Raw genomic sequence first — 13,766 nt, forward strand, 5'->3', positions numbered from 1 at the left:
AGGAGATACCCACTTAACTTAGCTTATTATAGAGAAAAAATAAAAAAAAAAAATTACTTTTTTTCCCTATGAAGAAACCTAGAATTTTAAAAAAATATATTCTAAATTAAAAGTACTATGAATTTACAGCAACTAGACTGACAGATAACTACAAGCAATCTTATCACATCACTACATCACTTTGCTTAATCACCCAAAGTTTTGCTTCACACTTTTAACTGAATTTTAAAAGTGTATCTGTTGCTTGTGCACAAAACCCACTCATACACCTTTATGGAGAAAAAGCGTTGTCTGCTTTTAACCTCAAATAGCCAAAAACACAAGATATTTTAATTCCAATAATACACCCAAAGTCTCCTAAAGCAGCAAGCCAATCGAACAGTTCAACTTCCTAAAACTTAGTTTGACAAATGTAATAGTAATTTAAGGTAAAATACAAATATCCTTTGTTAATATTCATGTTGTATGAAGTTTTACACCCTAGCTAATCAAAATATGTATGTGTAAAAAAAAAAATCAATTCTCAAAGTTATTTATCAATTTATTCCAATTTACCACCTGCTTTAGATGAATTTGAATTTTAAGTACATTGAACAAACCTTTATTATTTTAAATAGTAAATACTGAAGATTGATATGTTCATATAGTAGCAAACAAAAAAACCTGCAAATTGTTCTTACAATTTAAAAGAAAATCAGAATGTTTTATCTCAAAGAAATTCATATTCATACTATGCATTTATCAACTCACAAATATTAGAAACCAGACAAACCAAAAACCTCCAGAATATCCCACAATCCTTTTGGGAATGAAGAGAGGCAAAACAGAAAGTGGTGAATGAAAATGAAGACAGACAATACATCTTTCAATGCTTTATATACATGCACTTTCAGACATATGCAAGTGACCCCTTAATTCACTTAGCTGAGCAGTGTCCTTAAGAGAGGTTTAGATGAATAAAGACCAAAGAAACACCCTTCCAGCAGCAGTGATGCAAGTAGTTTCCACAATAGCATATTGCTCAGTGAAAACATAAATACAGCTCCAGATGGCAGCTCAGCAGATCGTAATCACAGGTATATTCCAGAAGGTATGATCAAGTATTGCATAAACGCTAGCTGAGTGAGCCATAACTAATGCAGAGATCATTATATACTCTTTACAGTCATTTACCTAACGAGAAAGTCTACGCTGAAACACACTGTATCCAGGACAACCAGTAGCAAAGCTGAGTAAACCAGGACTTTGCCTATAGATTGTCCTAGCAATGATAAATAAGACACATTTAAACATCCTGAAAGGAAGGATGCAGATTCAACAGCAACAGCATGTGGCTGCATAAAAAACACAGGCAGATTAACACCTGGATTTAAATGGAACAATAAAAGTCACATAAAGTTAGACACCAAAATAAAGTCAGCCTTAATCAATTACCTTCTTAAACAGTGCAAGAAGAAATTGCCTTAAAGGCTTAAAAATATCACCTATTTCGATATTCCAACTAGACCTTCTCATTAGTGATGTTGCACTACATTGAAATAGTGCTGAATGATATCCAACCCCCAAAAGATTGAGAACCAGGGTTTTTACCTTCACATTTCATTAACATTTGCATCCAAAGATCTGCCTCAGTGTGAGCTCTGCGGGTCTGATGTGTTTAGCAACTACTATCTTTGCCCTACATATTCTGATGCAAGAACTAAGGAACACCTGCCTATAACACACTCTTGTAATAACTGTACACCTGTGAAGGAAGTCTGCCACACTGAGATATCCTCTGGCTGGATTCAAACACTAACAACCACATACTGAGAATTGAATATAAGGGGGAAAAAACCCCACCAAAACCAACCCATAATTGCAAGAAAGAAAGGAGGTGGACCTTGAAAATAGCAACGTCAGTACAAAATCCACAAATTAAAACAACAGTCCTTAAGAATGTTCAAGAGGACCTTGACAATAAGGACAAAGTTTAGAACTTATAAAAATAAAAACACACATAAAGGAGAATTTACTTTAGCTTAACTAAGTACCAGTAAGTAGCTTGAGTGAAACGTATGTGAGACTGGGCTTTCAGGCATGTTCCTGTGGATGTTGCTAGGGTAACAATCAAGCTATCCTACTTTCCTACTACTCAGAAAAAGGTATGACTATGACGTTAAGTTACATATAAACAAGTACTTTATTCAGAAAACCTGTTTGCACAAATAATGAATTGTATCTTACTCCATTAAGAGCAAATAACCAAGCAGTGAAGTGCACACATGGCCTAATGACAATGGTAGAATCTCAAGAACTGAACAGAGAAGGAAATCTTGACTCTGTCATTTGTTACATAAATGGCTCAGCTGATCATTAAATACTTGACCTGTAACTTTGATTTAGTTACTGTATCATGAATTGCAAAGCATGCTAGAAACCTTCAAAGCTTTGTTAAAACTCTTATTCAAAGACAATGGGATGGCTACCCGTGTGATGATTTTTGCAAATGCGGATAAACTTGCAATAGAAGAAGGGATGTTAAGGTGAACTACCTTTTGGTCCGCCATCTGTCACATACTCATTTCTACTGGGTCTGTAAGACCTTTACACCACCCTTCAATACTGGTGAATAAATTACAACACTACGTAGTATCAAGGGAGATGATTTTCCCCCTCTCCTCTGCTCTCGAGACACCCCCCTGCAGTCCTGTGTCCAGTTCTGGAGCCCCCAGTATCAGAAGGACATGGACCTTCTCGAGCAGGTCCAGAGGAGGCCACAAGGATGATTAGGGGGCTGGAGCACCTCCCCTGTGAGGACAGGCTGAGGGAGTTAGGGTTGTTCAGCCTGGAGAAGGGTCCAGAGAGACCTTATAGCGGCCTTCCAGTACTTAAAGGGGCTACAGGAAAGGTGGGGAGGGACTCTTGATCAGGGGGTGTAGGGATAGGATGAGGGGTAACGGTTTTAAACTGAAAGAGGGTAGATTTAGATTAGATCTAAGGAAGAATTATTTACTGTGAGGGTGGTGAGACACTGGCACAGGCTGCCCAGAGAAGCTGTGGCTGCCCCCTCCCTGGCAGTGTTCAAGGCCAGGTTGGACGGGGCTTTGAGCAACCTGGTCTAGTGGAAGGTGTCCCTGCCCATGGCAGGGGGGGTGGGACTAGATGAGCTTTAAGGTCCCTTCCAACCCAGATGATTCTATGATAATAGCTAAGTTGTTCTTTCCCCATGAGAAGAAATTTGATGACGAACTCTAAGTTGAAGATGCAGCTATTACATATTGAGTATATATTTGGAGATAATCTGTACAGGGAAATATGTTGACAACATTGTTTAACATAAACTATGTGAAGCGAATGATATTTGATCAGAACAATTAGAACAAAGTATTAAAAAAAATGTAGTTCAAGTTCAGCTGGTATCAGAGCAATGCCCTATAAAACTTTCATTAATAGGGTTTACACATAAATCTTAAGACCTGAGAAACACAAATGAATCTAGGCACCTATACAGGATTCAAGAAGAAAGTGGACATCCAATTTGAAGAACATAAATGAAGTTTCCTAGACATTTTTGTTTGGGGTCATGTTCTCCTGAACCACTCATAAAGGATCTGACTCCTAGTACACAGTGTACATGGCAGATTAGTTTCTCAAGAGAGACCCATAAGGCTAGCAAATAAACTCCTGTCATTCACCTTTTGGTCAAGACAGGACTAGCAAGTCATCTTAAAATTCATACCAAGAATTTTTAAGGCTCTCAAGCTTTCCTAAGTAAAGCTTCCTGGATGTCTAAAGCTCCACTTCAATATATACTCCGAAATACTTCGGATTCTCATACTTGGCACTCCTCCATTTAAAGCACTCAAGGACCTGACAGGCATGCCACAAGCACACTTAGCATGCTGACACAATCGTGTTTTACACAGAACAGTGACTTCAGACACGTTCATTCAGTAACAAAGCTAGATGGGGCTCCAGATCTTGCTCCCTCTTTTGTTCAGTAGCATACTGGGCAACACAGGAATGCCTAACTTGCAGATGCGTGACTGGTTACACAACATCCACTTCTTTTCTTGAATATGCAGTTCTTAGTCTCAAAATAAAATAAAACCTATTATGAGGAACAAAACAGACAGTTCTATTGTATAATGCAGTGCAATAGCAAGATATCTTGGCACAGATGTACATGATTTACAAACACCAAGAAAACGAGCGCAGCATTGTTCAACCTAACACATTTTTCTTGAAAGCATTGTTTGTATGTGATTTTCCTTGGTCTCTATCAGCTTGACTATTCACACTAAAACTCTTTAAGGAAGAGTTATTTATTTAATGTTTGAAACACAACTGAGGCAATTAAATGCCAACCACTGAAATTGTTGTGTGGACCTTAAATATATAATATAGTAATAGTTCATAGGAAACTTGGTTGCATTTAACCACTGTTGCTAGAGTAATGTAGATACATTAGTCTGTTACCCCAGAGCAGTGTAAGGTTGCTGGCAGACTGTTCAGGGAAACATCCATTTCTCTAGCTCACGGATTTTTTGAGTTAGTGTCATGTCCTAGCCCTTAACCCTCATGGGACCAAGAACATTATGGTTATGTCTGAATTAGTTAGATAAATATACCTAACATGAAAAAAAATTTACAAATCCAATGAAAACAGAAGTCCCTACCTCCAGCATCTATGGAACACTCTCCTAACAGACAATTATTACAGGTTTCTCCACCTCCTCTTGATGGTTAAAAACTGAGCAGTACGCACACGGAGTTCACAGAAGGCAGCTCAGCCCACAGAGGGGAGTGGGGGCGCAGGCAGGCTGGCGTTATACTCACGTTGAAAATAATGACCAGCTTATGCACAGACTGCATGGAAATTACACTCTGCTTCAGAGCCCATTTCAAGTGCTTTCAAAGAGTCTGTTGTTTTGTTGACTCCTCCCTCAATACCACTGCTCTCAAGTATTTTAACGAGATCTGGACATGACACAGAAAACTGGTGACATGTGGATAAGTAGTTATTAATTTTTTATTGATTTTTTTAAAGGTAAGTGCTATTTTTCTGTATATTGAGAGAGAATGTCCAATTCCCCATATGCTTCTGAAAAGTCATTTCAAGTTTTGGCACTGAATCACAATCTTAATTCCTCACAACAAATTAAAAAAAGATCTTGTGGATTTACCTACTTACACAGAAGCATACCAATTATCTGCAGTCTTTTATATAAAATATGTGCATACACCATGTTGATTGCTTCTGCCCCAACATGCTTCCACTCCAAAGGCCCAGTCTTTAAGGTGCCAGAAACCTATCATTTCCCTTCATTCTACTACGCACTAATCCTTTGAAAATACACCAGAGATTAAAGAACCTGTCAGTTAAAATAGTAAAATCACTGAGACTATACCTTACTCAAAAGATTTTGAGGGCAGTAACAGCAACACACTTTGTTTAGTTAATTAACTAATCAAGATGTAATACTAACCACAAACTGATGAAAAACACTGCTGACCTTAGAGGTGCTGAAGCAATCTTTCAATTCTTCTGAAATAAAGTCTGCCTGTACTGTGGCTTACATAGGGAGCACCTTTTTTTATTAGTTGTTTTCTGTTGGGACTATGGAATATATTTGTTTCAACTGAAATGTAATGTATTTTCTTTAATTACTGATAGTATCACATGTTTACTCAGGGTAATTTTACAACTGAGAGATTGTTGTAAAGCCTGGCAGTTTACATTAGAAATACAGATGTTACTTTTGTTAATTTGTAGGAAAAACATTATCACTGAACTCAGAAGCACTGAAAACTTAAATAGAATTTCTTACTAGAGATAAAACTTACATGTCTGAATACACTGAAGAAATTTGCATTTGTGTGCTACAAGTGAAGTGCCTCAACGGAAACCCTCACTAACTGTGTTGATGCTTCAAGGGTAGCCCCAAACTATCTGGTAAGGATATCATCTCAGTACCTAAAAAAACCTGTTTATCCACCTGTTCACTGAACAGTAGGAGAAACGCCAACAGTAGCTCTGGCTGCTTATGAGTGCAGATGATCAACAACAGATTCCATTACTAGCTGCAAAAACAGAGACAAAGGAAGCTTCTGAGCTTCAGCAGCCATGAACACTAAAAGAAACCAGAAGTTACAAACAGGAGAGCTTTCCAGCAATTAACAAAGGCAACACAGTAATTTTTACAAGGGCCTACTGCAGTACTATGCAGATCTTACTGCTTGCACCCAAGGTTATAACCACACTGAATCACAGCTCATGACCAGTCAGGACTGTCAGAAGTTGGAGGAAATCTTTCCACAGAACTCCACAGGCTACCACTCCATTCCTTTCTTTCATATTAAAGTCATGCAAATTTAAGAAAAAAAAAAAAAAAGAGAGGAATAAAACCAGCATCACCATGACTACTACTGTCATGGAGAAACAGGTGATATTTGCAAGTGGACACAGTCAATACAAAGCATGCACTCAGCTTGGAAAAGGATACACTTTAGTATGAATCTGTAAAAGCCTGCTTTATCAGACACTCGTGGAACAAGCAGCTTCTCCCGTATCCTGACATAGGTGCGGATAGCTAGTTTGTTCTGATCTTGACATCTCAAGCTACAGTAACAGTTAAATACTTCAAACATTCTAGTTACAGAAACCAGTAGTCCAAAATTCAATTTCATTTTATGTAAAAGGTCATACCCACTTTCTAGGCTTCCACTGGAGGACACTGGCTAAAGAGTCCAAGTTAACATTCCTCTTTAGAAAAGCAGAAAGCTAATGCCCTGAACACGTCCAATTTATAAGTAAGAAAGAACATGTCAAGAACATCGGCTTAAGATTCTCTCTCAGCATTCCCTTACACCCTGCATGGTACAAAAATTACTAATGTACTTATCTTCCATAGCTCTTATTTGATCCATCTCAAACAGTAAACTTTCCTACTTAAAAAACAGAAGTTGCCCTGCTATACAGGGGATTATGCTTTGAAGTGAAGCTTGCAGGTAGACCTGTACATTTCTGAAAGTCCTGCTGCACAATTTGCAACATGAACTGCTCCGTAATCTAGATAGCAAGAGCCACCGCCACTAGCTTACTCGTTTCCAAAACATTATCAATCCAAGCAAATAGAAGGTGCCACAGGTATTAAAAAAAGGCTTTCTGAGGAAGATGTCCTGTTATAAACAATTCCAGGTTCAGAATAATGAAATCATGCCTTCACAATAAAAACTCATTAAATAAGTCAGTTCTTCCTAAGAGAAAGTAAGTATGCCAATTAAGCAAAAACCCAGTTACAGGGAAGAACTGCCAGCAGCACAAGTTATTTTAGCTGACATTACTTCAGAAAAAGCCCACCATTCACCATCTGTTCTGGCACAAATTCTGAATGCTAAGAAAGTTTCCAACATCACTGATGAAAAGAAAGCAGTCAAGACGCAGAAGTTTTTGTTTTGCTGTTAAAAAGAACAAGCATCTAGGACAACTCACATTTCAGCAAGAACAAACACAAAACAGAAGTTTTGCACATTTCAGAATTATCATTACAGAGATTTACAATAGGGCAGAGTGCAAGTGGAAGACATGTAGGGAATATATCATCAAACAAATAAAAGTTTCTTACACATTTTACATGAGAAGCAGGTGGGTAACTTCAGACAGTGGGTCACAGTTTACACTCCAGGTAATAATAAGTCTACAAAGTTTTTTCCACTTGCAAGCAAGATCAAAACTTTTGGAAGGTAATGGCTCAAGCAACCTTTGAAAGAGAAGACTAATCATCAAAACAAACTGTTTCCTTCAGACAAAGAACATAAAGGACAATGGGTGACAAGGAGGCCAAAGGAATCAATGTAACACAGAGAGAACAAGTGTCAGGGTAGACAGTATTACCAATAATGTTAAACACTGAAATGAACCACCATGCTAGGATAAACAATCTCTTCCAACATGCAACTCATAACCTAAGTGGAACCTAGAGCAAAAATAAGGAGATATGAAAAAGTGATAAAGAATGAAGATAAAGTAAAATATGTAATTCATCCCTCTCAAGGCAATATTTATAATTTCAGAAGCAGTAAGAAATTCTTAATGCCTTTCTACAAACCATTGGTGGGATCTCACTTAGAAGCCTCCGTGAAATTTTACTTCTCCCTGCTCAAACACAAATTCTAACTGAAGTAGCTAAAGAAAATTCCCATGGGAATTGAAAGTTTATTTCACAATAAGACTTGTTTAGCAAAGCAAAACAAGAAGTTTTTAAGAGAATGTGACTGCTCTCTATAAATACATTAATGGAAACAAACACCACAGAATAAACAGAGGAGCTACCTAAGTAAAGGAGAACAGTGGCGTAAACAAATGAACCTTTCAAATTTCACATTCATCTGGAAATTAGGGATCTGAAGCTTGAAGACAGTCTCTAACAAAGGGCTACCTAACACTTTGAGTCCTTTGAGTTCACAAAAGGGATTATAGCAATACTATAAGGATAGCAGATGACACCATGTAGGTAGAACGCAATTCCAAAGCTATCCTCCATATTCCTATGGTTTAATCGATGAATATAATGTATTTTTCCATTAAACCTCTAGGGGAAGAAATTACTTTCCCATTTCCTCCCTAGCTTTGTCTAGCATAAAAAAATAGGACCAAATCACAAAAAAACCCCCTGAGTAAAAGCATAATACGAAATTGGTAACCAGCAGGAGATTAAGTATTCTATACAAAACAACGATCTGAAGATTATAGGTTAGAACTATGTGGTCCACCACTGTCAAAAAGTTTAGACAAAAACAGATGAACATTTTTGTGCCACAGAATTAACAGATTTATTTCTCCCCCATCTGAAACACAAAATCAGTATATCACCACAATTTATGAATGAGCTAAACATTTAGGGCACGTTTTTAATAGTCTGGAAAATAAGGCTCCAAAAATCCCTTACAAGTTCTTTCTTAGAAAAACACTAAATGACAGATGGAGTTTTAATATTTCTCATGACACCAGATGATGCTTTATGTGCAGTCATGCAATACCTCTTAAATAGTTATTTCAAAAAAATTCTAGTTTATGTTGCAAAAAGATTTACTAGTAATTTAGTAGCAGTTACATTTTCTTTCTTAATGGAAGAAACCAGCAACCACAGTTTAACAGCTCTACCTCAAAACTCTAGGTAGTATGCTGAATACAGGAGCTAAGATTCCTAGAATAGAAAACCTTAATTATTTTTTAACAAACTTTAAAAAAATAATAATTTTTAGAGTTACTGTGCATCACTTTTACAGTTTTTATACTGGCAAGCCTAAAACATTTCAACATTTCTATTTCACTATAAACTTGCCTTTTTTTTTTCTTCCCTTTTTTCTTTCTTTTTCCTCCCCACGGGGCAATTTAAACAGAACCTATTTACCAAGTCATTACCACTTGAAACACATACATTACACCACAGAAACCTGGGTTTGGTATAACAACACTGCTTGATCCCTCATAAAGCAGACCTAAACTCATGCAAGGCTCAAAAACAAATCTTCAGACATAACAGCTTATTTTCTTCCTTCACCCAATCAATTTCTGAATTAATCTAGAAACAACACTGTTTAGACCTAAGTAGATTCATTCCTTAATACATTCCCTTCCTTTTTTTTTTAAATAGTATTTTAAGTCCAAAAGAGGTTGGGAATGAAAGACTTGGACAAGAACTTTTATCAAATAAGAAAAAGCTCTAAGTGTTTTTAAGAAATTTACATTCAAGATACTAATTTATGTTCAAATTAGGAGTGCAAACTAGAAGTAGTGCATAGATTTAGGAGAGTGTTTAGTGCTGTCTATTCATCAGATTTATATAGGTATGCAGATGGCAAAAACCTTAACGAGGGCTCTACATTAGTTTTGTAGCATCTGTCCTACTTACCAGCAGATCAAAACAGCAGTTGTTTGAGAGCATTCAACCCACTTCCACAAAAGCAAATATGGGCCAGAAAAAAGGAAATCTGTTTGAGGGTCTCTTTCTCATGTCTGTATGTAGCAATTCCCACTGACAGCATTATGAAGTCATACAGAAAAAGCCCATCTCACTAGGCTAGAAAGCTTCAACAATAATGCAGAGGTCAAATTTTTCCACTACTAAACAAGTTTACTGTTACTAAATGCAGAGTAGGAGACAGAGCAATACTCCAAATACTTTGGTTTTGTGAGTATAGTTTTATCACCTACAATTATGAAAGATGTCCTTCACAAACATACATAAGGCAGGCAAAAATCTGGCTATCTTAGTATAGTCAAGCACAAAAAAGCTGCACCTCCACCAGAAGAACTTGCCAGCAAACCCTTCCCAGCACACCCTTTTACTGCAGACAAATCGCTTGAGCAAAGATCTCCAGAACATGCACACCAAATCAAAACACATTTTATCTTTTCACAGAGAAGAATTTTCATCAGTCAACCAAAGTGGCCTTCCAGAGCCTAAGGCAGGTTGACAAGAGAAATATATATAGAGAGAGGTACACTATCATTTCTATAAAACACATTTAGGAAGAGACTTTTAGCTTACCGTTACAGACTTCAGAGTCATGCCATGATAGGTGCCCATGGTATCAATTTTAAAGCCTTCCGTTTCTACAAAGGAAAAAAAAAAAAGACTCTTGTAAATCATTATGAACATAAGGACATCATGTCTAAATGGACGACACTGGAAATATCTTAGAAATTATTTTTGAAAAGAACGCATCTTGGTATTGGTAGGGGCTTAGGTTCTGCTCACAATACAAAACCTGGATAGTAATTAGGAAATTTGTTTTCTTTAGACAGAGGTCTGTTTGGTATTTCTGCTTTCTGTAACCAGAGTAAGCTTTTCCTGCTGCATAGAATCATTCAAATGACTCAAAAGATATAAATTTAAATCTTTGTGAAAGTATGTTACAACATGCATGCAGTCTCAGAAATTCTCTTCAAAACAAAATGGAGAAGTACTTCATATTCCCAGAATGCATTAAAAAGCAACATATTCAACTTGTATTAATGAAAAAATATACTTGATAAGAAACCAGTTTACATGCTGTCTATAAAACTGTGGCCACTTAACATGATAAATTCACTTCTGGAGTGCAAAAGAGCAACAATGTCATTGACATATGATACAGAGAATAGAATCTACATAAATTAACACTACCAGACTAAAGGTGATAAAAAGGGTTGTTTTGGGGTTTTGGGGTTTTTTTTAGTAGTTTCAATCAGGCTGAATTTATGCTGAGTAAGTGCCAGAAGCCTGCAAGTGCTCAATGACTAAACCTGCTGCCACCAGCCTGTTTGCTTTTGAATACTCCTCCTCTGTCATCCTATTCTCACTGCTCTGAGATCAAAGTCAGCTCCTGAATACTGCCACCAGGACTTACAAGAAAACGTTTTTTCTGTTGTAAATTCCCTAGTCTCATGCATCTACTGTCAGCTGACTCCATCAACCAACCACCCAAGTAATTCATACTTAAAATGGCATGATAATCACCAAACAGACCATGATAAGCAAGCATTTGTCTACATCTAAGCAACTTTTGGGCTATTTCAACTAGACTTGGGTAAAGGTAACATACTGTGCAGAAACAGCTATTGGAATTGGAAGATTTTTGCCATTACACCACCTCATCAGCACAAAAACTTAATAAACCAAAAATAATGTAGAATCTAAGTAATGCACACACCTGAACCTACAAAAAGTCCACAAAAAATACTAGATTTTTCAAGACTGTTAGAGCTTCTTGCTCTTATCGTGAGTATATTAACTTCAATTGCAACCCAAACAACCTTGAAAAAAATGCAGATGCTCTGGGAAGCATCTATAGTTGCTCATCCTTTCTTCCTTAGGTGAGGAAGATTATCAGACACTTGTAGGAAATGAGGCAGAAAAATCTCCCAGATTTAATAACTCTCCACTGGCTAGAAAAAGATACCCAACAGTTGAAAACTGATCATACTCCTCTCAGAGACAGGTATCTACTTTCTGAACACTGTTTTTGGTTTTACCTTTCCCCTCTCACCCCCTCGATTATGCTACCAGACCTACCACCAACTACCAAGTGGACAGGCCTAATGTTACTGATCATGTTTTGCTTTACACAAAGTCACCTCAGCTCCAGCCCTTCTTCATCTTGGCTTCTCAAGGCCACCCCTCCCCTTCTGCCTGATTTAACATTCCTGAACTACACAGAGCTGATTCTGAGAAAGCAAAACACAGGTACAGATATGAATGCAGTCTTTTCTACTAAAAAAAAAAAAAAAGAGAAGCTTAGCTTCTCTTTATACACTGATATTGCCTTCCTGCCTTTCCCCCCAACCCCAAGATGTAATTATGCATTGATTCTTAGCTCAGGGCTCAAACTTGAGCTAAAGATAGCAAAGGTGCATTCAACCAACACTTCCATGGATAACAGTTTTCTCTATGACTACGTAGGTCACTGCTTCTGGGCAAGGAGCATATTAATATTTCAGGTGGTATTCTGCAAGGCTCCAGGCACTTGGTGGAAATCCCCTAAACTGAATGGATGCTTTTGCTGACCTGGAGTGACATAAATCAGAGGTGTATAATCTAGGCTGACAGTTGTTTGTGATTTTCAGCAGGTCACCGACAGAGGAACCATTCCCCTTTCTAGACTGACCTATTACAGGTTCCTCTTACCTGTGACATGAAGAATTTCCCACTATTTCAACCAGAAGTTCCTCCCAAACTCTGAAGAATCCAGACACCCCTTAACAAGACCAGCAAAGCAGCATCCCCCATTGTGGCTGGCCTGCCATGATTTCTTTCCTCAGCACAAATCCTCGTTCTATAATTAGTTCTACATGTTTGTCCCTGTTTCAGCTATTTCTTTCCACTGGACTCTTTTTCTACTTTTTCCCCTAATAAAACTTCGCATTCTATGATTCCTTCTCAATTAATTAAAAAACCCTAACCCAACTCTCCATCAGCATTGCAAAGGGAATAAAAGCCCACAAAGCCAGCAGCACAGTTAGAAAGTAAATCAAAGCGGAGAGGGGCACCTGGCAGGGAACAAGCCTCTGCTCAATTGCCAATGGTTTTCATCTTTTGCAAAAATCTCCCAAAGTCTCTCATAAAATCGGTCCTCATTCATTTAATGAGCCACAAGAGCTCTCTGGCTCTCACCAGTTTCCTGCTCCCTGCCTTGTGCTGACCCTTCCTCCTAAGAGGAGGAGCAAACAACTAGGATCCTACAGAGCCACCTGCTGCCTCAAGCATTTGGGTGGCTCCTCTTGCATATTGAAACTTCCCAGCAGCTACAGAAGCCTTCCAATGTTATTTAACAGCTACTCAGGTAGCAAATAAAAGAGTTTTTATAATCTGTAAGTAACGGCAATAGTACTTTTCCTTACTAATGTAAATCTACTTTGACCATTTAGCATCTCTTAGAATGTAGGTACCCACTTACATTCCTGCAAACAGTTACTGCAGCCACTACAAGGTCCTGCAAACAGTAGCTGCAGACCCCAGGGTTTGCTACCTGCAGGTAGGGTGGGATGAGTAGAAGAAACCACTTCCCAAACTGCCCACCAGCTTCTCAAATTTCCTGCCTCAAACTCTCAAGCAGCTAAACATTGCCAGCTTCCAGATAAGCACAGCAACCCTCCCTTAACTGATAACAGCATGGACACTCTTTTCTCAGAATATAGCTTTTTTGACCTGATCCTCTCACATTCACCATGTGATACTCTACCAGTCAGCCACTCACTTTTCTTAGTGAAATAAACACTGCTACAAGTGAGAGCCCTG

General features: G+C 37.9%; 1 protein-coding gene across 1 annotated transcript in view; it reads right to left on the minus strand.

The window, feature by feature from the left end:
* Positions 1-13,766, minus strand: part of CDC73 (cell division cycle 73) — a 111,954-nt gene that overhangs the window by 63,957 nt on the left and 34,231 nt on the right. The window contains exon 10 of the mRNA XM_074876760.1: positions 10,539-10,603. Coding sequence (XP_074732861.1) covers positions 10,539-10,603 — 65 coding nt within the window. The remainder of the gene's footprint in view (positions 1-10,538; positions 10,604-13,766) is intronic.

This window comes from Strix uralensis, chromosome 8 (assembly GCF_047716275.1).
Source record: "Strix uralensis isolate ZFMK-TIS-50842 chromosome 8, bStrUra1, whole genome shotgun sequence".
NCBI lineage: Eukaryota > Metazoa > Chordata > Aves > Strigiformes > Strigidae > Strix > Strix uralensis.